This window comes from Primulina huaijiensis, chromosome 15 (assembly GCF_012295235.1).
Source record: "Primulina huaijiensis isolate GDHJ02 chromosome 15, ASM1229523v2, whole genome shotgun sequence".
Taxonomy (NCBI): domain Eukaryota; kingdom Viridiplantae; phylum Streptophyta; class Magnoliopsida; order Lamiales; family Gesneriaceae; genus Primulina; species Primulina huaijiensis.
Window position 1 is genome coordinate 23,883,488 of NC_133320.1, and position 23,255 is coordinate 23,906,742.

The 23,255-nt window shown below is 34.9% G+C and overlaps 3 protein-coding genes across 4 annotated transcripts; 2 read left to right on the plus strand and 1 right to left on the minus strand.

The window, feature by feature from the left end:
- Positions 1-216: 216 nt before the first annotated feature.
- LOC140958657 (putative white-brown complex homolog protein 30) lies at positions 217-8,198 on the minus strand. 2 transcript variants are annotated; one of them, XM_073416184.1, is made up of 14 exons: positions 7,580-8,198; positions 7,432-7,508; positions 7,019-7,291; positions 6,689-6,752; positions 6,442-6,588; positions 6,265-6,299; positions 5,658-5,731; positions 4,503-5,407; positions 2,054-2,350; positions 1,510-1,959; positions 1,190-1,338; positions 795-1,084; positions 546-693; positions 217-468 (listed from the first exon to the last, which is right to left on the minus strand). In XM_073416184.1, the coding sequence occupies exons 1-14, from the start codon at positions 7,813-7,815 to the stop codon at positions 449-451; spliced, it is 3,165 nt and encodes a 1,054-aa protein (XP_073272285.1). In that variant the 5' UTR covers positions 7,816-8,198; the 3' UTR covers positions 217-448. The 2 variants fall into 2 exon arrangements, with proteins under 2 accessions (XP_073272285.1, XP_073272284.1); XM_073416183.1 differs by having other exon boundaries at positions 560-693; positions 7,580-8,197.
- A 1,692-nt stretch (positions 8,199-9,890) lies between these two features.
- Positions 9,891-13,329, plus strand: LOC140959938 (serine/threonine-protein kinase PCRK1-like). The gene is made up of 5 exons (XM_073417995.1): positions 9,891-10,262; positions 11,101-11,484; positions 12,001-12,261; positions 12,426-12,548; positions 12,687-13,329. The coding sequence occupies exons 1-5, from the start codon at positions 10,236-10,238 to the stop codon at positions 13,206-13,208; spliced, it is 1,317 nt and encodes a 438-aa protein (XP_073274096.1). The 5' UTR covers positions 9,891-10,235; the 3' UTR covers positions 13,209-13,329.
- Positions 13,330-17,284: 3,955 nt separating this feature from the next.
- LOC140960381 (OVARIAN TUMOR DOMAIN-containing deubiquitinating enzyme 12-like) lies at positions 17,285-20,495 on the plus strand. The gene is made up of 10 exons (XM_073418631.1): positions 17,285-17,815; positions 17,919-18,085; positions 18,343-18,416; positions 18,577-18,631; positions 18,887-18,961; positions 19,083-19,156; positions 19,372-19,420; positions 19,532-19,616; positions 19,871-19,927; positions 20,238-20,495. The coding sequence occupies exons 1-10, from the start codon at positions 17,500-17,502 to the stop codon at positions 20,297-20,299; spliced, it is 1,014 nt and encodes a 337-aa protein (XP_073274732.1). The 5' UTR covers positions 17,285-17,499; the 3' UTR covers positions 20,300-20,495.
- The last annotated feature ends 2,760 nt before the right edge of the window (positions 20,496-23,255 follow it).

Below are 23,255 nucleotides of genomic sequence, written 5' to 3' on the forward strand. Positions count from 1 at the left end.
TAGAAAAGAAAGAGTTTGTATCATAAATATTTTTTTCCTTGACGATATAAGAACCAGCTGTTATTATCCTCGGTGTGCATTGTATAAATCTCTTGACTAAGAAAATAGTCTACAAATCACATTAAACATATAAACCTTAGTAGGAAAACTCGATACAATATACTCACTCGAGAAGATGTGATAACTCTACACCATTAAAGACATCCATTGGGAGAATGCTATGAATAATTCCTTTTATAATATATTCGATGGTGAATAATACGACAACAGGTAGCGCTTTCATTCTTTACAATACATATTATGTCTACGATTCATTTCTTTCCGAACTTCAGCAAACAGAAGAAAGCTATAAACCTACATCCTACACCACTAACTACCAATAAAACAAGACAATAACTCCAATGGTGAACACTATATCCCAGTTCATTTAACGCGTCGCAACGTGTTATCAACCATACTCCAGAGTATCTGAGAAAACACAAAGCAAATATCATGCAAATTCAGTACCTGGGAACTGTAAAAACACTCAGAATTCAGGTACTAACATGTATAGTTTGACCTTTGAGCATTGGCTATGAGAAACGCTTCCAAAGCCCATGTCGGGTAACAATACGGTCCTAATATCTTTCCAAATTTATCGTCCTTTCCTTGATTCGAGATGAGGGTAAAAACGACAGGAAGCAGCACACACCACTGTATCACAAGAAAAAGAGGCTTAATCATATTTACATGAATACACCTAGCGAATAATGAGTTTGTGGATGATATGTCTATACATATCTATGATGGCGTACCAGTTGTGCTGGACCTGGTTGAAGGAAGATGGCAAATATGTAGGCTATGCCTGTCACACAGTACACTAGGCAGAGCAAAACCACATAATTATCCACGAATGTTGATCTTGGATTGTTGAAGAAAAAGAACATGGAAAGAAAAACCAGAGGCTTGATAAGGGTGCTGAAATGATCTACTGTATCCTTGGAGAGGAAATATGCTAGACTGCTCATGCCACTTTCGCTTTCTCTCCGGTAGTGTAATTTGTCCAATGAAAATGACCGTAAAGCTGAAATCTTGCAAAGGAGTGCTGCAAATACCATATTATTTTCAGGTACGAGTACTAAAGAATAAAGAAATTAAAAATTAAGTGAAAATGGATGTGTGACAAGGTGCTGGTAAAAAAGTTACTCACAGACAGCAATGATTGTATACATATAACCATGATAACCAAATGTGTCGCCCTTCACTTTAGAAAGTGTTCCTAAGCATGCTCCAGCTAGCAAAAGGATCATATAATCCGCTGCTTGTAGTTTGGCTTCTCGTAGTCGTTGCTTGCTATTTCTGAAAAAGATTACAGCATATAAATGCCGACATAATCACTAAACAGCACAGGGGTAAAAATAATGTAACCCTTGAAGACAATAATTGCAAAACTTGAAGACCATTAACTCTCTATGGCAATATGAGTCCGAAACCCCATGGACGACACCGAAAAAGACTCGTATTATTTACCTTCCAACATAATATCTATACTGCCGCATCAAGCCAGGTGTAATTCTATTGGATAAATCTTGACTTCGAAAAAAGTGGAGTTGCTGATGTTCTTGATTGTCCTGCCACGAACCTCCGGTAAAAGCAGGTTCTAGAGCATCACTAGAGCTATTACTAGCACCGGCAGATGAATTTCCAATTTGATCACAATGCAGAAGCATGTCTGGAGGCACTGAATATCCATTGTGAAGCATCCATCGAACTGGTAGCTGTTGAACAGTCACCCCTGAACTTGGTTTCACTAAACCTTCGAGAATGTCAATGTAGTGATCTGGTGGATTGACCCGATCTGGTACGGTAATTCCAAAGCTAGAGAAGTATTCTTCAACTTTCTTCACTGGTCCATGGTACACAGTAAGGCCACCTTTCGCCAAAAGGATCAAATCATCAAACATCTTGTACAAAGAATAGCTGAAATACCGGAAGACACAAACTTGTAAATAATGGAATTCTAGAAAGGAAGGGACATAGATGCATAAAAGTAGGTGATCGTTTTAGGACCCACCTTGGCTGGTGAACAACCATGCAAATGCTTACTCCTTCAAGAGCCTCACGTCGAAGAGCTCTAAGAAGTAAGTTGGAAGATGAACTGTCTAATCCAGATGTAGGCTCATCCAAGATTAGTAACGAAGGTTCCAAGACCAATTCGAGCCCAACATTTACTCGTTTCCTCTGGCCTCCAGAGATACCTCGCTTCTCTACTGTCCCAACAAGTGAATCTCTGACTGCCTGTAGTCCGAGGGACTCAATAACTCTTTCAACAACAAGAACCTTATCGGGCTTCGGCATGTCTTCAGAAAGCCTTTATAGAGTCGGAGGAAAACACAGAGTAGACAACAAAATAAAGACATGAGACGTCCAAAACAAGGTGAATTAAATGAAAAGAAAGTTGGAGTTTACTGCAACACCATGAAACAGAAACTTGTTTTCCCAAGTCAACTTAGCATTAGAAATTTTCGAGTTAACATGAAAAGAAATTGCAAACTTTAGTCTTGAAACGTACGTACTTTATAATTAAAAATAAAGAGATATAGTTTGCATAACTGATGAAAGGACATGTCACAATAGATTACAACATCTATCCAAGATTATCTCCTATAATTTGATGTTATGAACTGATTAGAGCAACTGCACGACAGAATCCATTGGCAGTCTCTGTCTAAACAATCACAATGAAACACAATCAAACATGTAAACGTTAAATGCATGATGACTCCCTAACTTAATTTATGAACCTAAAGCAGTTGGAAGGTTTGTACGTAGTTGTTGAGACGAGCTGTATTTCATTCCTTTGTGTGGCAAATTTAGTCTATCTGCTAGCCTGAAGTTTTTAGTTTTCCTTCTTCGGTTAGGCTATTTTGTGTATAATTACATGGCAATTTTGTTTTTACAAAAAGAACAAGTCAAATAGAACGGAAAAAGATTGCTCCAAAAACTCTCTGACCATCTCTCATTCCTTCATGGTAGCAGAAAATTGATCGTGGGATTTTTATTTTCTGGATGTATATATTAAATCAAACCTCGGCTCCCCAGAAAAAGTAGTACACATCAAACGATGGGAACTCTGCCGTCCTTGAGGATTTATCGACTAGAATGAAGCAGATCTTGACACAAAGTCAGGCCCATAACCCAGCCACAACATATGATACTGATGTTGCAAAATTTTGAATCAAACTAGATGGAAAATATTATGCTTTATGGTCCCAGACTGTCAAGATACATATCTCGGGCAGAGACAAGTTTTGAAATATATATCTCCCACCAACCTAAACAGACTGATCTGAATTTTCAGAAAATGGAGAATAGAGAAGGCTATGGTGAAGGGATGACCAATTGATGATGAATACATTCATCATCCGCAATTTTATTCATTTCCTACTGCCAAACAGGTATGGTCTGTGTGACTTATTATGATGGAACTAACATATTTCAGATCTACAGTTTAAAGAGACTGTGTGGCGCAAATGAAACAAGCTGGGGCTTAATTCAAGGTTTGTGGAGGAAGATTGAATTTCGCCACCCTAACACAATAAAATTTACAAATTATGCGCGAAAATAAAATGCCCTTCTCTAAGATGGGGAGCTTATTTTTCTTGACGGATTGGATATCAGACTTAACTAAATTAGGGGTAGTATGCTCCAAATAAACCATTCCCTACTGTGGAATAGGATTGTGGTCATGTTCAACGAGAAGATATGAGACATATCGTGATTTTATTGACATAGAAGGTACAGCCGTTGCTATTATGGCTTCAAAATGTTTCAAACCATGTACTAAGAGATCATCTTCACTCAAAATAAAAAATCCTGGTTCTCTTCGTTAAATGGTGGAGAATTTTCGTGTTATTCTGAAGAACCAACAGAGGGAGTAAAATTCTCTCATAGCGGAAACCCAAAGCATACTTGTGAGAGTTGCTTCAAGCTACATGGCTATCAAGAATGGTGGAATAATCTCAAAGCATGAAAACAAGGGAATGTGATGGCAAACACCTACCCCTTCTTCAACTCCTTCAACAAGTTGGGCATAGAGTGTTGATATGAACTGAATTTTAGTCCTTGTATGGTAAATATTATCTTTTGTATAATTCGCCGTAAAGTTATCCTGTCTTTTGGGTTGATGTTTCTAGTTTTTAGGTATAATTACAGGGTATTTTTTGTGTAAGAAAACAAGTGAAATGGTATAAAAAAGATTGCTCCAAACACTCTTGGCCAACTATATGTTCCTTCAGTAACTTTTTTTATTATCTTTAGGGTTGTCAATGCCAAAGTGGATATAATTTTTAAGTTTACTCTATGCTGAAATGATAAGCCAAGGATGAAATATATGAGAGATTTTATATGCCTTAAAAGTTAACAATTCACCAATTCAGTATATATTTCTCACGTGATTCTTATCATGGAATGGGGTGACTATAGTTGCTACAGGAACACGATGAGTAAACAAGTTAAGATACCTGCATCGAGCACTGAACCGAAGGTTCTCCTCTACTGTCAAGTTTCCATGTACAATATCATCCTGGGGAACAAAACCTATGATCTTCTTGTAACACTGAATGGGATCAGGCTTTCCATTTATGAGAACTGAACCAGATATGGTGCATCCCTTTATCTTTCCTGCCACGGCAGAAAGAAATGTTGTTTTCCCTGCTCCTGATGGACCCATGACAGCAGATATTCGTCCAGCCAGTATTTTCCCTGTCACACTCCTCATCAGATGCTTGAATTTGTGATTCAGAGTTATAGTAAGATCCTTGAAAGCAACCTCAATTGTAGGCCTAGTCTTTATGTCTGTATCAGTGGCCATTGAGATTACTCCTGAAAAGGTCATGTTTTGATTTTTCTGTTCCATAGCTTTTTCTTTCTCGAGTTGACCATATGCATACTTAAATATTTGACTCTTAGTATGTAACTGTTTTGCCTTGGGAACATGCTTCTTGATATTTTTGTCTCCAATCTCCATATGAAAACCCCCATGACCATCTGGATCATTTTCAAGAGATTGAAGCATTTTGGTTAGGCTGCCTGTATCCTTCTTTGCTTTTGGAGCATCAGAGGAAGGTGCACTAGCAGTACTTGGAAATTTCGGTGGAAGTTGTGTATCATTTGCGCTTGATTGATTCAAATTCTTCGATTGATCCCCTTGTGTTTTTCGTGAAAAGGTACGCGACAGCTGTTGCTGCAAGCCCGTAGCTCGCTTCTTGGTAATATCTTTTGCAACCTTCCACCTCTGTCTTGCTTGCGCAGTCTCCCTGGCACTTCTCGCTGCTCGTTCTCTGGACTTGGCCAATCTTGCATATCGAGTTGTGAGGACTTGGTCAGAGCAATTATAAAAAACAATCAGTATCAAGCTTAAAGCTCCCTGCACAACAAATAAAATCAGATTCTGTCAATTAGTTGTCTTCTAGTATATGATCTCTATGCTTTTGAGGGAATTCATGATCCACTGTTCCCCCATTTGCAGTTATTTCTAATTTCTATTGGTCAAAAGAAAATTTTCTGGCAAGAAGGCGTGGAAGCCATTGCACGTCAATCAGATTACAAGATGTGCATGTATGAAAGAACTTTGTGTCCTTGTAGCACGAGATGATTACATGTTTGCAAGAACTTACAATTAGCATGAATCCATAAGCATGCATGTTTTGTTTGTCTGAATTTGGATTGCAAGTACTCAACTTGAAGCAAGCTGCAAGTGTTAAGCATAAGAAAAATGAGCAATCACAGTATACGTCACATATGACTATGTGTACCTAATTCAACACCGCTTAATAATATCAAAATTCAAACCTCATTTATATATAACCACTGCCATCTAATTATGTTTGCCATGAAAGTTGAATCAATTTTTTCAAAAAGAGCCATTTACTTTCGGCTATTGACATTTATTCCTTTTCATAAAAGGTGTAATGACAATATCATATATACAATCATCAGATGTCATAGGTGCTCCAGGAAGCAGCAATTAAGAAAATCTTAAATGGTATCAACAATTTTCCTAGATAATGAATGAGCATAAAGCTCCATCATATGTGCAACTTTTGGATAGTTAAATATACATTTCAAAGTATGTTTAGGAATGTTGACGAGAGTTTTCCCGCCATACAGAAACCTTATACCAAATCGCTGAAAAGAATGGGACTAACTTAGGGACGTAGAATATGAAACAAGTAATGCATTAGTACGTTTATGCTTAAACTTTAATATGTTTTCGTAGAATACCTCTTTGGTCTATTGAGCCCTGCCTGCAATAATGTCTGGATGTGGATAAACATTGATCATTAGTATATAAACAGGCAAAAGAAACTCCAAATGAAAGTGTGGTGACCAATTATGAATTATTTGAATGCTCGTTCGTGAAATGTTTTAGTGGTGTAAGCTTTGTGGTGAGATACACACCCCTTGGTGCAGGTAATCTTTTTGGTGGTTGTTGGACAATAAGAGCCAGCTGAACAAAATAACTCCTCACTACTGGATACACTGGCCCATCTATCTGCTCCACCACACGAATGATTTGTCTTACCAGGAGGTAATTGATAAGCATACCTGAAATTTTCTTTACCAACATGCATATCAACAGATCATATAAACGACAACAATTCTACGTAACACAGAAATTGATGTCCAGCAGGAAAAAAAGACTTACGGATCGCACATGCCAGAGGTTGTATTAAGCTTTGAACGTGGGCAAAATGAGCCTAAAGGACAGGCTAAAATAGAGTTGCAAAACAGGAGATATGAGTTAGATCTTTCAATTCTTCATGAACAAACAAGCGTGCATTTATCAATTATGCTGAATTTTGTGCAATAGTTTCTGATGTTTATGAAAGTCCTAAATCCTTTTTCTTGTAATCATAGTTGAACATGCAGCTTCCAAGGTAATTTTTTTTCAACCTTTAAATATTCCCAATGAGCGACCAGCAGCAAAACAATATATAGCTTATGGCACAAGAATGATTTGTTTTGATGCACTTACGGATCATGCAAGTGAGGCCTCGAGGGCAGAAGAAACCTTCACAACAAGGTTGGCTATCACGAGTCCGATCAGGGATGTCCTTCGAGTTTTTCAGGTCAACTGTAACATTTGAAGCAACTCCACAAGCCCAACCAGGCTCACAACCAGGGACCCAAGAAGTCAAATTACAGTTTCTGTTTGGTTTTAAGAATTGAGCATTGGCTGATTTTGTGTCCATAAAACTAGTGAAATAGAACTTCATTTCCGCTGCTGTACAGATCCTTTTCGTAACATCTGTTAAATTAAGTAATGACTGTCTGCAATCAGGTCATTAAAAGCACTGAAGCAAAGCAAACTCTAAATGAAGCAGATTTAGATAGGGAGATAAAATAAAATCTGAATTTGTCATCTTTTGTGATTATATATGTCAATACCTTTCGTCTGTTTGACACAATTATTCAAAAAATCCAGATTGCTGGAAAAATTGAATGCTTCATTCATATCAGTGTCCCTGGGAAGAAGCAACTCTTATATATAGGAAACTAATTGGAATAATATGACCTAAAAAAATAGGAAACTCACACATCCTTAATGCAATATCCCAAGCTGTTGGTGATTTCCTTGTTGAATATCTTCGTAAGATTCGAAATTTGGCTGTAGATAAAAGATGTAACCAGTGGGATCGCTGTAGGATTACCAGTATTCGAGTAGTCGTCCCCATCCACACACCAAACAGGCCATGAGAAACCCAGAACAAGAAACAAAATCAACAGCACCAGTGATTGGATACAAGAGGAATTAATCCTCATTCCTCTCATTTTAATAACAAAAATCTATCCAAATCTCATACATAAGGAAAATCATCCAAGAACGTCACAAAAACAAATGCTTTACCAATAGTGTTTGTTCAAATGCTTGAAGCTAACTCAAAGATTCACAAGAATCTTTATCACTAATCCGATCAACGCTCTTTTACATAATCTGTATGGGAAAAAAACAGGAATCATGGAGGTTGATCACAGGGCTTGGATGACGAAAATATGAGGGGGGATGATTCTTTAGCCAAAAAGACGAAAGCTTTTCTGGTGAAGGTGTTTAGAGGTGAGATGTGAGAATGGTATCCAGTGTTGGGGAGAAGCTCCATTGTTTTTGGTTGAAGAATTGGCGGGGAGAAATTGATGGCGCAATGCATGGACTCAAAAAATGTAACTCGATCCTTTTTTACTTCATTTCTCTCGTCACAGTACATGCATGTACATATCATTTACCAAAAAAAGAAAAAAAAATTAAATAAAATCTCCCAAGTCACATGCCAAAAATATTTAGTGGATTACAATAAACAAGATTCGGATTCGGATTCGGATTCGAAAATGGACGTGGAACATCTGCGGGACATTAATTCAGTCCAATTGAGAGAGTTTTGCACATCCATTTGTATCCATTTTCTTGTATGTCATTCATTCTATGTTATAAACACGATCACATTTAGTGATTTGGGAATGTCATTTTCAAATCTTGACGATTAGTTATTTATTTCTAGACGCAAAGTTTGAAATGTAAGCTAAGAGTTTGTTAAAAAAAAAAAAAATCGCTTAGAGATAATCAATTCTCGTTTTTAGCACTTTAAGATGTCAGATAAAAGAAAAATATTGTATATTTTTCTTTTAAGAAGTTATTATTTTATAATATTTATTTATTTATACACATATATATTTGTATAAACAATTTTTTGGCATATTTATAAAGTTTTCATCAAAAATTAGCCATAAAAGAAAATATTTATTAATATTAATGTATTCATCAACCGTATTAAATATTTGAAAATAAATAATTAATAAATGTGTAATTAAATGTGAAATTTTTTAAAGTTTTTTAATTTTTTTAAAAAAATTTAAATTTGAATTTTATACATTTTGAAAATATAAACTATATTTAAGTGTCTACATTGGTTATCATTTCATTTAATTTTAGTTATTGTGTTTGAGTTTGGTGTTATTTTTATGTATTTAATTATCATTAGTTCTATCTTATTAAATAAAATATAATTTTTTTTATATAATATTACGTTTTCAAACTATTAAAAGATTATCTTCGTGAATTTTGGTATATTGATTGTCCGTAAATTTTTATATAATAATTATTATTATCATTATTATGCATATTAATTATAATTTCAATATAAATATTTTTTTAATATTTTTTAAAAAATAATTAGGTTTTTAATCAAAATTTATTCATATAATAAATGAAAAAAATTGATTTTTGAAAAATATTTATTTATTGTTTAAAATTTTTATAAAAAAATGATTTTTTAGATTTAATTTTTAATTTTTTTATTAGTAACAATTTCGCTCAACTAAGATAAAAAAGTCAATTTAACGACAAAAAATTATTATTCTCATTTAAGCGTTATCTCAAAATGATATAAATATTTTTTTATAATAATATTTAAAATCTAAATATATTAATTATATTATATTAATAATTTTAATACATTTTCAAACTTTAATATTTGATAATTTTAATTTAATAATCAATTACATAAAATAACAATTTGTGCATCACATAGATAAAATAATTGTAATATTCAACAATATGTCTCTTGTGAAACGAGTCAATCTTGTCAATATTTACAATAATAAGTAATAATTTTGTCATAAAAATTAATATTTTCACAAAAACTTTTGCGAATAATTAATAAAGTAATATTTCGTGCTTGTGCTAAAATACTAGTATATATGTAACACTTGAAAACTTTGTTCTTCTCCCAATTGTCACTTTGTACCAAATAAACTTGTAATTAATCAAACAAAAACCAAAATCATCAAACGAACGTAAACCAAAGGTAATTGGGTATTTATATTAGTGATCATATAGCTCATTAACTTTCGGACTAATTCAATCAAACAAAGATCATGAGTTTCTTAACTTTGTCAGAATCTTCTCTCGCAAACGAAGTTCCAGTATTAAATGGCCGCCTTCACACTTGTCCCTCCACTTTACGGTTTATATATGTGAATACACACAATTTTTCTCCCCTCCTATTATTGTTTTGGGTGTATTTAACTCTAGTCCCTGTAATATTATGTGGGCGGCTTCAATAATTTATTTATTTATTTATTCAATAATAAGACTTCGGCGACGTATCGAGGCTAGAATTTTCCGGCTTTTGTATCGTCTCTTCAGCAGTCGTTCAAGATTGGAACTTTACTAGGTGATTTAAAAATTGAGGACAGATATGTGTCCCTGGTTTCAGCTTCCGGAGGTAAAGTTCTTGATACATGATATGTTTCTTTTAACTGGATTTAATTTGGATTCTTGATTTCTTGGGTGTTTTTAGATAGAAAATGTAAGTTCGAGTGCCTATACTAGGAGTCATGAAAAGAGTTTATTCTTGGAATCAAATTGAGAAACCTGAACGTAAGATTCATCTTTGATATAATATTACTGATTTGTATAAATCTAAATCCACCATGTGTTGATGCTATGGGACAATTCAAGGGTTTTCTTGATCAAGAGTTAATATCGCGTAAGATTGATCCCACATAGTATTGGCTCTTATGGCTCCACCACCTCGTGTTAGATATCTGGTTTTCAGTAGGATCGAGCTACCCCGTGTACTACCGGATATTTACGTTGGTCATGGTAAATGCCAAACGGTAATGGAAATTGGGGTGTTCGTGGATTTGCTGCTGCTTGTATTCTTTTACGAGCAAAATTATTTGTCACTGTTTCGTTTTTAAGAAGTGACATAGAGAATCTGTATAAATTTACTTAATTATTGTTATGGGAACTTTTGTCATGTCCATGGTATTTATTTACCTCAAGATTTTTCCTTCGCCGACCTTTTTAACTCGTTTGTTACGCTTTTCACCATTTTGCCCTTTATAGCTTGAAGCAGTGGCGGCACGCCCTATGGTTTCATATTTGTTAACTCGACTATGTTTAATGTGATTGTGTTGTCAACACTTCACGCTTTTAGTTTAAAGAAGCATGATCCTACTTTATTAAAATTTTGAGTTGTTTTGTTATGTTTTTTGGGATAAGCAACCGATGCCTTGGTGATGATTTCTCAAGAAGGTTCTCCTTTTCCATTTTCACAGATGGATTTGTTTAACCCCTTGAAATGTTTCCAAGTTCGCAATGAAGAGAAGAAGGAAGAAAAGATCACACCACCAAATTCAGCATTGTCCTCATTTACTGATCAAGAAATGAGGCAATCAGGATCTGCAGTTAATTCTCAGAATTCAGATACAAGTACTGAGTCTAGAGGACGGAGCCAATTCCCAAATTTGTCTGATAGACTTGGTAATCTCCGAGTTTTTACATTTTCAGAGATAAAACATGCGACAAAAAACTTCAGTCGAACTACCAAACTTGGGGAGGGTGGATTTGGATGCGTTTTTAAAGGTGTGATCAAGAGTTCCGAGAATCCATCTGAAAAAATTCAGGTGGCTGTGAAACAACTTGGTAAAAGAGGACTGCAGGTAGATTCTCTTTCACGCTTTCTTGTTTTCAAGATTTCACCTTTTGTTTCCGTACTCTGAGAATATAAAACCATTGTATGTCATGTGTCATGAGCTCAAGCTTTTGGGATAAAGTGGGTTTGACATGGTATTAGAATTTAGAAACAGGTGGTGACGAGTTCAAGACCTGTGCAATGCAATCATTTTATATTTAATTAGGCTCATCTTGGCTGGTTATTTTTTGGCCTTTATTGTCCAATGGTCAACTATTGCCCACATGTATGAACTGTGTCTTAATTTCGTGCATATATTCCCGGTCTCAGGCACATGTGAGGGGTTTGTTAAAACAGAAAACTATTGTTGTGTCGATTCCTATGAATTGAGCTAAAGTGGTTCCAAGACATAAATTATCGTCTTCTTAGGTAGAGAAATTAGTTATGAGTATCTTGCACAGGCGCCTCTGATTTAGAAAGTCGAGCTAAAAATTTTTGTGGAACAGTTTCTTAATTGTAAACGGAACCTTCTATGTTATTTAAGGGTCACAAAGAATGGGTGACGGAAGTTAATGTTCTTGGTATTGTTGAACATCCAAAGCTCGTGAAACTCATAGGCTACTGTGCGGAGGATGATGAAAGAGGTATTCAAAGGCTTCTCATTTACGAGTACATGACAAACGGAAGCGTGGAAGACCATCTGTCAGCTAGGTCAGCTACACCACTTTCCTGGGATATGAGGCTTAAGATAGCTCTAGATGCAGCCCGTGGCTTAGCCTACCTGCACGAGGAAATGGATTTTCAGGTCAACTCTTATGGCATCTCCTTATCTTTCATTCTTTTTCATTAGACCATATATAGGTCTTTTTTTGTATATTCAGATGGTTAGAGCTAAAATATATCATCATGTAATTTAAACATGGCTTATCATGTACAGGCTGATTTTTTTCTCCCATTTTTTATGTTCAGATCATCTTCCGAGATTTCAAATCTTCGAATATTCTCCTGGATGAGCAGTGGAATGCTAAGCTATCAGACTTTGGATTGGCTCGATTGGGTCCTTCTGAAGGACTAACTCATGTATCAACTGCGGTAAGCTCGATGACGCAATGCTGTATTGACTCCTACGTTTTACCTTTTGGGAGATAATTTCTGCCTTTTATGCCATATGATCAGAAAATATACTAGAGTCATTACTTTCATGCTTGATAAATACTTGGTCAATATCAGGTTGTTGGGACCATGGGATATGCAGCTCCCGAATACATTCAAACTGGTCGTCTCACATCAAAGAGCGATGTATGGAGCTATGGTGTCTTCCTTTACGAACTAATAACAGGCAGACGTCCATTGGATAGAAACCGTCCCAGAAGTGAGCAGAAGCTTTTAGACTGGGTAAAACCATATCTATCAGATCCTAAGAAGTTTCAGAAGATAATAGATCCAAGAATTGAAGAGAAAAGTATTCTTAAATCAGCTCACAAACTCTCGCTTGTGGCCAACCGCTGCTTGTCCAGACTTGCAAGAACACGGCCCAAAATGAGCGAAGTTGTGGAAATGGTGAATCAAGTTCTGGAGGCATCAGTAGGTACTGGCAATCCGGAACCCTCTTTGAAGAGTAAAGAGTTGTCGAAAAGTTGTGAAGAAGAACCGGAAGGTAATGGTAAAAGGAGGATCTTGGATTTGAAAATCGGTGATGGTGGTGGATGGCTAGTCCGTGTATGGTCGCAAAAGGTCGTAAAAAGTTGTTGATAGAGTGTGACCTGGGATTATAGATCAGATTCGATGGTATTTTAGATTCAATTTTCGTGTGAATATTCTGTAAGAATCAAAGGCTGCATGCTTTGGTTAAGGAAACAAGATGAATCCCATCTTTCTGCAAAAGTGCTTCTTAGTTCTTGCCACTATTAGAGATTCCGGTTCGCTTCTCTTTCCAGTGTACAAGGAAATAAGAGAGAACAGATAGCTGCAAAGGAGATTCTAGCCGTAAAGATACGCAAGACCTGGAACGCATGCATGGCTTTTTAAATGTTCTTTGAAACAAGATTAATAGCTTGTTAAATATTCATTGAAACAAGATTATTTTATTTTATTCTGATTATTGTCTGTAGATATCAGATACCTGGATGATGTACAAAGCTTGTACCTGAACTGGGATATTAGCCTTTGGATTCGAGAGTCGAGACTCACCAGTTTGGATCTCAATAACAAGTTATTTCAACCCATAAAAATTATTCGGTTTCACTAGTTCTGATAAATCTGCGCGATTTCAAAACCTCTTGATCAACGTCTACTTCTACCTCATTATATTTAGTCGAAATTCTTGAACCGAATGCAACGATAACCATACACTTGCAAACCTTGCCATAGGGAAAATATGGATAGTCATGTCTTAAAGATGGTCGAATCTTTTAACAACCATTTTCAAGAAAATGCAAATTTCATCACAAAATAGTCAAAATTCATCGCTTTGTTTGTCTAGAAAATGAATGGATTTTGGACATGTTTTCATCAAGTTTGCGTGCCAACAACCATTGCACCTAGCTAGCTATCACCCTCAGAATTTAATTCAAAGTTAAATAAATGTGGAAATATCCATGTTTTAGTTGACTCCTTAAACCACATATCATCTATCCAACACAACTTGCCCTAGACTAGTGCATCAAAATAAAAATTGAACTTAATTTTTTTCCTTCATATTTTCCTTTGAATAAATACAACAAAGAGTTAAATATAATCGAAAATTTGGACGATGACTATATACACGTCAACGAACTTCACATATTTTTATTTTGAATTCATTTGATTAATTCAAATTTTATATTAAAAAATAAATAAAGATATAAAGTAACTCGATTCAATAAGAGTGACCAAAAATAATAGTACATGTTAAAGGTGATAATCAAATTGACAACCTTTTCAAGATCTTGTTAGTTGGAAAGCCACTTGTGACCTTTTCTATAATTATTCGACAAGGTTGACCAATTATTTTTTAGTTTCTATTTTGGCCTTTTCTTTTGGGTTTTTTTTTTAAAAAACATTTATCCTTTCAAATTTGCAGTTTATCACCTCTATATTTTTATTTTTCATTTTATTATTTGAAATGAAAGTTTAATCTCTCGTTGCTTTTTACTATTATAATAATAATAAATGAAAATACAATAATTCCAAAATATAGTATGATATTTATTTAAATATAAATTATTTAATTATAAAAATAACTATATATATACAAATATCTCAATCAACTATAGTGTACTTTGATATTAAATTTTTTATTTCAAAAAAAATGTAAAATTGAGGCATGAGGCTGGGGGTGGGTGGGAAAAGTCGATGCTACCTGGGAGCAATGCTCCATAGGATCTGAGCCGCTGATTTTAAAGAATTTGATGGACCCCACATATGAATTGGTGGACCCCGCGTAGATGTAGTTAAAATTGGACCTTTGATTACCTCATGGGGTAGTATCCCATAAAATAGGGTGAAATATTCCNCAACCATTGCACCTAGCTAGCTATCACCCTCAGAATTTAATTCAAAGTTAAATAAATGTGGAAATATCCATGTTTTAGTTGACTCCTTAAACCACATATCATCTATCCAACACAACTTGCCCTAGACTAGTGCATCAAAATAAAAATTGAACTTAATTTTTTTCCTTCATATTTTCCTTTGAATAAATACAACAAAGAGTTAAATATAATCGAAAATTTGGACGATGACTATATACACGTCAACGAACTTCACATATTTTTATTTTGAATTCATTTGATTAATTCAAATTTTATATTAAAAAATAAATAAAGATATAAAGTAACTCGATTCAATAAGAGTGACCAAAAATAATAGTACATGTTAAAGGTGATAATCAAATTGACAACCTTTTCAAGATCTTGTTAGTTGGAAAGCCACTTGTGACCTTTTCTATAATTATTCAACAAGGTTGACCAATTATTTTTTTCCGAAATTGACCTTCAGTCTCCATTCGTCGTTTTTTTTTTCAGTCTCTGGATATTATTTTAGTACCACATTTCCACATGAAGTGTATCACATTTTGTATGACTTAATACCACAATTTTGTGGATATGGAGTGAACCCAAAAAAATATTTTCATTGGGGATTTTTCACCAACTTCCCTTTTTTTTAGTTTCTATTTTGGCCTTTTCTTTTTGATTTTTTTTAATTTAAAAACATTTATCGTTTCAAATTTGCAGTTTATCACCTCTATATTTTTCTTTTTCATTTTTTATTTGAAATGAAAGTTTAGTCTCTCGTTGCTTTTTACTATTATAATAATATAACATCATTTAAATACAATAATTCCAAAATATAGTATGATATTTATTTAATTATAAAAATAACTATATATATACAAATATCTCAATCAACTATAGCGTACTTTGATATTAAATTTTTTATTTCAAGAAAAATGTAAAATTGAGGCATGAGGCTGGGGGTGGGGGAGGAGGCATGACTCACGAAGTTGCAACATATTTAATTAATTAATTTTTTTTGATTTTTTAAAAAAGGTTTCAGTGCGTACACAGTGTAAACCAGCATTCAAAAACATTAACAAAATTGTACGGATCGAGTTGAAGGTAATAATATATTAAGATAAATTAATCTCAAATTTGATTAAATGTTTTGTGGACTATTTATCTGAACATGCAATATATAAAATTGTTTTTCTGATCATCCTCAAAACAAACTACATATGAATATATATTATGACGAATCCGCAATCGCGTAGGTGAACTTTTGAGAGAAAATCTGTTTGAAATGTCAAAAAAATGTTGATAAAAAAGAGTAGAATTATGGTCATGATAAAAAAAATGATTAACCTATGATGCAGTTGTTTTATTTGGCAAAAACTTATGTAAGACGGTCTCACATGTCGTATTTGTGAGACGGATCTTTTATTTGGGTCATCCGTGAAAAAGTATTACTTTTTATGTTAAAAGTATTATTTTTTATTGTAAATATGAGTATAATTGATCCGTCTCACAGATTAAGATCCGTGAAACCGTCTCACATGAGACCCACTCTTTGTATTTTACCCTATGGGAGACAAATTGGAGCAAAAACCGACTAAATTGTTTTACACGATAATTTTTACTTTACGTTGACTCAAAACGAAATAAAAAAGATAAATAAATCAATATAATAATATTTCTTGTTTTGTTCAGATTGGCCGCCGTACATAGATAAATAGTTTGCTCAATATTATATATTTTATTATTTTTAAGAATAAAATAAATTTTATTCGAAACTAAAATATAATTAAAACGTGTACTTTTTTATTATATTTATTTTCGGACAAAGACAGATTAATAGAGTCTCTGCTTTGATTCAAAAAATGACAAATTTGATTAAAACTCGCATGTTCAATCCAGGTAAAAGCAGACAAATACAATTACATAGATCCAACCGTTACATAGATCCAACAATTATATATATATATATATATAGTCTAACGAATATATAACGAATCTTTATCTGTGAGACGAATCAACTTTACCGATATTTACAATAAAAAGTAATATTTTTTCATGGATGACCCAAATAAGAGATCCGTATCACAAAATATTCTATATATATATGTCAAAAGATTATGATGGTCTTTAGTTACAATTGATATCGGAAAAATTAACGGGTTCGATTTTTATAGATGACAAATATTTGAATATCTTAAAATGAGGATATTTCAATACAACCGCTGNGTAATGCCTTGAGATGTGTACTCTATGGCGTAGCTATTTTCATTTTACGACCTTATTTCTTCTACCAATGAATATTCAAGAACTGGATGCAAGAAACTGATTATCATCACGTTAAAAAATTGAATTGGATAGTCAACAGATACCTATCTCATTTTCTTCAAAGCTAGTAATTTGTTGAGATCTAACTTACTGAGGTTGATATGCTATTTCTTAACTGAATAAATCGTTTTTTGTTTAGCTGGCAGGTGTTTCGGAGCGAACATTGACATTGTTTATAAAAAGAGCACTGCTGTTGGTGAGCTCTAACAAAATAGGGAATAATTATGTATGAGCCGGAATCAGATGCTGCTTCTTGGAGTTTTTTCAATGTGGACCAAATATTCAGTAATAATTACTATGGTGATAGTACTCGACATGATTTAAAAATTTGTCACGAGCAGTATATTAGAGATAGTCACTGTGATACAGATTATGCCAGCATTGACAAAGATGAGATTATCGCGCGTGCTCTTTTCCAAGAAGAATTGTCACAGTTATCAATTTCAGAATCTCCTGAATTATCACATTCTGGTGAAGAATATTCACAGAGCTCTAGTGTTGTCCCAAACTGGCATGACTCTTCAGATAATTATTTTCTTGGTATGCTATATTGCTATTACTCCTTTTCAACCCTCTTTCTTCCCTATGCTAGAGACCTGATGGTCTCGTTGTAAATGCCTAATCAAACGTGAAAAATTTGTAGGCCGGGAGGGTGGACTGCGTGAGAATGTTGATGTGGGCAGTATATGTTCCAGTCCTGGTGATAGATCTTGTGATGATGATGGTTCTTCTTATAATTTGGAAATAGCAGATGAGTTTGAACTTGATGGAGAAGTCGAAAAGAGGTTGTACCAGATGTTTCCTGTTCCTGTAAGTATAATCCCCCCGAGTCCTCTCTCATGTGGGAATCATCACTGTGCATATGACATTCAGTTGACAGATCGAGGCCAAGAGCTGTGTGTTGCCTAAATTATCAATCATATTTAGGTCTTTGATTCTGTCTAGAAAACTTAAAACTTTGAACTACTAGCCATTAAACTCTTTTAGTTTTGCGTGCTTGAACAAGATTCTAATCCCTAGAAAAGGTTACAATCAAAGGAAATAAGTGTATGATTGATTTCATGTAGCATGTTCCTAGAATTAATGGAGAAATACCTTCAGTTGATGAAGCGACTTCTGATCATCAAAGGCTACTCGACAGGTACATCAGAACCCTATTGTCGTTTCCCGTACATATTTAGCTGCTAGTTCAACTGTGTTTTATGGTGGTTCAATTGAACATCTTGTCTAAACCAGATAATTTATGTTGGTCAATTAGCAAGCATGATCGAGATGTAACTTGAAGGTTGTGAACGTTTCAGGTTAAAGTTATATGATTTGATTGAGCACAAAGTTCAAGGAGATGGTAACTGTCAGGTTAGTTTATCTGTCTTTAACAATGATTATGTTTACTATTAATATCGTAGTCATATGACATTTTTTGGGTTGGTTATGTTTCCTTTAAGGTGTAATCTTCCTTTTATGTGATCATAAATTTATGGGGGACATAATTATGTTTGCTGTAACATACTTATGTTCTACTTTTACATATCTAAAAATTTCAGTGATCTTGCTGTATATTTATTTGTACTTTAAGTTAACTCTGCTTCAGTCTTCTTCTGTTTGCTATAGTTCCGTGCTTTATCAGATCAATTCTATCGGACCCCTGAGCACCACAAATTCGTGAGACAGCAAGTTGTCTGCCAGGTTATTGTAGCTTTGTTCTTTTCTGTTGCCCCATTTCCTTTCTCAGGTATTCTTCGAATCATATATTTACGTTATTTATCTAAAACTGACGGCTTGCTATGTGTTAATTTGATATTGTCAGCTTAAAGCTCATCCAGAAATGTACGAGGGGTATGTTCCAATGGATTATGCTGAGTACTTGAAGAGAATATATAAGTATGATTCAAAACTTTGCCGTCAATTGTTGTGTACGAGTGTTAGCTTCTATTTTTTCATTTTTATTTGAGTAATGGGGTGGTGTAAGTCTCGAACCGAGAGATCCCCAACTTTTGTGAGCATAACATTCCACTGAGCCAAATGGCTAGTGGTACAAGTGTTAATTTTTAATACGTTTCTTATGTGAGCATTACACTGCTTAATTATTAAATCAGGAGTGGAGAATGGGGTGATCATGTCACGCTGCAGGCAGCTGCGGATTCGGTATTATTTTCCACATATATTTGTTATATTTGGCTTTTAAACATATTTGGATTTTCTGTTTCAAAGAATATGTTTCCTGGAACTAATATGTAGCAATTTTCCTATTGACAGTATGGTGTCAGAATTCTTGTAGTTACTTCATTCAAGGACACCTGCTACATCGAGATTCTTCCCCAACAACAAAAGTCAAAAAGAGGTTACTTTTAAATGGTTATTTACACTGTAAATCTTGTGAATTACTTGATCGTGATTGCCTCATTCCAGTTAATAAAATGTTCGGATCTCACAACTCTCTTATTCAGCCATATACTTTGTGTGATGTTGATTTCTACATCTTGCCTTTCCAGAAATAGTCCCGGAGGAGTTCTATATTTTGCTTGTTTTTTCAAGTTACGTTAATATGCTTCGTCTTGTGGCAATCATTAAACATTTTGGTCATGTCTCGTGCAGTTGTGTATTTGAGCTTCTGGGCTGAGGTGCATTATAATTCTATCTATCCTCAAGGAGGTAATTTCTCTTTTTTATCTCCTGAATCGATAGAATGCTTCAAGCTAGAATGGGGACTAAATGGCGATCTTTACTCAGCTGTTTGCTTTAAATATCAATTGAATACTAGTAATCGGGAGCAGATTGAGGACATTTGCTTGGGGAAACTTGACGAGTTTCAGGGATATTGTATTTGTTTGTCCCATATGTTAGATACACCCGGGCTCATACCGATGAGTTAAAACCGTCGATAGTGTAGCACTGTAGCTCAAATGACACTAGCTTTTCATGTCTATATACACTAATTTCGGAAAATTCATCATCATTTCAGATTTGCCACCAGCTGATTTTAAGAGGAAGAAAAAGTGGTGGAACTTCCGAAATCAACACTAGACATATTGATCTTGTGAGCTGTATACCCCGATTCTTTATAGTTGCTTAGATTACACATTGAAGGTCATATTTATTTGTTACTCCATATTCTATATCATTCACTCATATCATTCATTCGATCAGAAACTTGGTTATAGTTTTATGGTTTGTTAAAGTTGCTCCCCACTCTTCATTGTTAAATTTTTTATTCTTTGTATTTTCTTGTAGGGGTTTCCAAAGATTTATTTAAAAAAGAAAAATATTTATTCAAAATTATGCAAAGATATATCACATGGCCGTCATTCTCAGCAGTTCTAGTTTTATTCTTACTTCTTTCAACGCTAGATAAAAGACAAATAAATTTACATGTTTACTCAGACTACTAATAACTACAAATCATACATAATCTTACCATAATTGACACGACTAAGACAGAGCTATTAGAATTTCTTTTATGAATTTGAAATTTGTTTTCTGAAGTGCGAGTAATAAGTCGTTTTTTTTCCCCCAGTTTTACAAGTTTACGTGTAATTTAGAAACAGAGAAAAATAAGACATGAATTTCAAGCCAGCAAACGAGCAGAGTTCACGAATCGAGCCTTACACCAAGTGACCGGATGGCATGGAGATGCCAAGCAGAGACAAACTGCAAATATAGACCAAATTTCACCTTCTTAAATCCATTGAAATCACCTCCCGAAATTTTTGAATCCAACCCTATTACTGTTGCGCCACCGTTCAAGATGACCAGTCCGATGTTAAAGGACTGCAGATAATCATCTCTTTAGAGAATGGCTGATCCATAAATACTTTCCTCTTATGCATATATGCACTCAGATGCAGTTTCAAGAAATCACATGTTCTGCCAATTGGCTGGCACAAACTTGTCGGAGCAAGAGATTTGATTGATAACAGCAAGAGTGTGTGCCATCATTCTTGACAGGTTAGGCATTTATCCAAAGGAACCCTCTATCAGATCTTAGTTTCACAGTTAAGTACCATGGAGGCTGCCGACAAGGGAAGCACACACATTATCGTCCGGTGTTATACCGCTCTTTTCATCTCATCGATGATCGAACGACACAAAAGCTTCATCCGATCTTCCCTCTTTTGACAACCCTGATATCGATGCTGTGTAAGTCACCACACTCAGAATCAAGTTCTCCACTGGCAAAGCTTTGAACAATTTCATAGCCTCATCAACATTACCAAATATACGTTCCCCATGAACAAAAGATGTATATGTCAACACATCTGGCGTTAGCCCCTTATCTTCCATCTCCTTTTTAAGCAAACATGCGTCTCTGTGCTTACCTTTCTTGCAATATCCATCAATCAAAGTATTATATGTCACTTCTCGAAATTTTCCTTGCTTGCTATATATATCAACCAAAGTAGAGTAAGCAACAATATTTAGCTCGACACCTTTATCCACCATTGACAATAGCAATCTCTCAGCTTCTTCAAGCTGGTGCAATCTGCACAAGCCATTAGCAATCATATTATACACATATACATCAGCTTCAAGGCCTTTCCCCTCCATAACACATCGCAGTCTCCCAGCCTTATCAATCATCCCTAGCCTACAATAACCATCTATCAATGTATTGAATATCACCCGATTAATGTCTACTCCTTTCCTTTGCATGTCTTTGAGCAACATTTCTGTCGCCTCCAATTTCCCTGTTCTGCACAAGCCATGTATCAAAGATCCATACCTCTGGGAATTCGGGACAATTCCCTTCTCCACAATCTCATCGAACAATTCAAATGCCCTTTCAAGTCCCCCAACTTACCAACAAATTTTTCATCAAACTATAAACATGAACATCGGCAGGCACATCCTTCTTAGCCATTTCGTCAAACAGTTTCTGTGCATATTCCACCTTGACAGATTTTGAAAACTGTGTCGACAAAGAAGTTGATAAGTGGGGCCAAGGTTGGCAACGGAAATAATTAAAACGTGGGTTGGCTATTTCGTGGAAAGATGGCACGGTCAAGGGGCTATATAAATAGAGCTCCTCCTTTCATTTTGAAATCATCCTTTTTTCGAGTTTTCTATCATCTTATAATATTCTATAACATTTGTGAGGTGTTTGTTCTCCTGTATTAAGAGAGTGTGTTTTATCTTTGGAAACACAGTGAGTGAGTTGTACACCACAAAATATTATAGTGGAAATTCTTTTCATCTTGCCCGTGGTTTTTACCCTAATAATTTTTAGGAGTTTTCCACGTAAATCTCGGTGTCCAGTTTATTCTTTATTTTCGGATTTTATTATCTCAAATTCCGCAAGTGGGACCAACAAGTGGTATCAGAGCCTGGTTTAAAATTTCTTAAAATTCTGAGTATGCTCTGTGGTTGCAACCTAGACTGATCTTCCACATCAGAAAAGATTTTTTGAGATTTTTTTATTAAGACGAGCTTATTTTGTCCAGTCTACCAAATTGTTGTAGACATAATGGCGGGAAGGTACGAGATCGAAAAGTTCAACGGCAGCAATTTTATGCTGTGGAAAATAAAGATACAAGCAGTTTTAAGAAAGGAGAACTGCTGGGCGGCTATTGGAGATAGACCGGTGGAAATTACGGATGATGGAAAGTGGAATGAGATGAATAACAACGTTGTTGCCAATTTACACTTGGCTATAGCAGACGAAGTTTTGTCAAGTATCTCTGAGATAAAAACAGCCAAAGTTATCTGGGATACTCTGACAAAGATGTACGAGGTCAAGTCGCTACACAACATGATTTTCCTAAAGAGAAGGCTTTATACTATTAGGATGGCGGAATCCTCATCGATGACCGACCATATCAACACACTAAATACTCTATTTGCCCAACTCACTTCCATGGGGCATAAAATAGGGGAAAATGAACGTGTGGAGCTTCTACTTCAAAGTCTACCAGATTCATATGATCAACTTATCATCAACATTACCAACAATATTCTTATGGGCTTTCTAAGATTCGACGATGTC

Excerpts from the sequence above, each read along its gene's own strand:
- LOC140959938 (XM_073417995.1), top strand. The coding sequence starts at position 10,236 with ATGTGTCCCTGGTTTCAGCTTCCGGAG. Across the intron at positions 10,263-11,100 it reads CCTGGTTTCAGCTTCCGGAG|ATGGATTTGTTTAACCCCTT; the intron begins GTAAAGTTCTTG and ends CCATTTTCACAG. Across the intron at positions 12,262-12,425 it reads ACGAGGAAATGGATTTTCAG|ATCATCTTCCGAGATTTCAA; the intron begins GTCAACTCTTAT and ends TTTTATGTTCAG.
- LOC140958657 (XM_073416183.1), bottom strand. The coding sequence starts at position 7,815 with ATGAGAGGAATGAGGATTAATTCCTCTTGTATCCAATCACTGGTGCTG. Across the intron at positions 5,408-5,657 it reads CTTATGGATTCATGCTAATT|GGAGCTTTAAGCTTGATACT; the intron begins GTAAGTTCTTGC and ends TTTGTTGTGCAG. Across the intron at positions 1,085-1,189 it reads GTATACAATCATTGCTGTCT|CACTCCTTTGCAAGATTTCA; the intron begins GTGAGTAACTTT and ends TGGTATTTGCAG.
- LOC140960381 (XM_073418631.1), top strand. The coding sequence starts at position 17,500 with ATGTATGAGCCGGAATCAGATGCTGCTTCTTGGAGTTTTTTCAATGTG. Across the intron at positions 18,086-18,342 it reads ACCAGATGTTTCCTGTTCCT|CATGTTCCTAGAATTAATGG; the intron begins GTAAGTATAATC and ends GATTTCATGTAG. Across the intron at positions 19,157-19,371 it reads TACTTGAAGAGAATATATAA|GAGTGGAGAATGGGGTGATC; the intron begins GTATGATTCAAA and ends TTATTAAATCAG.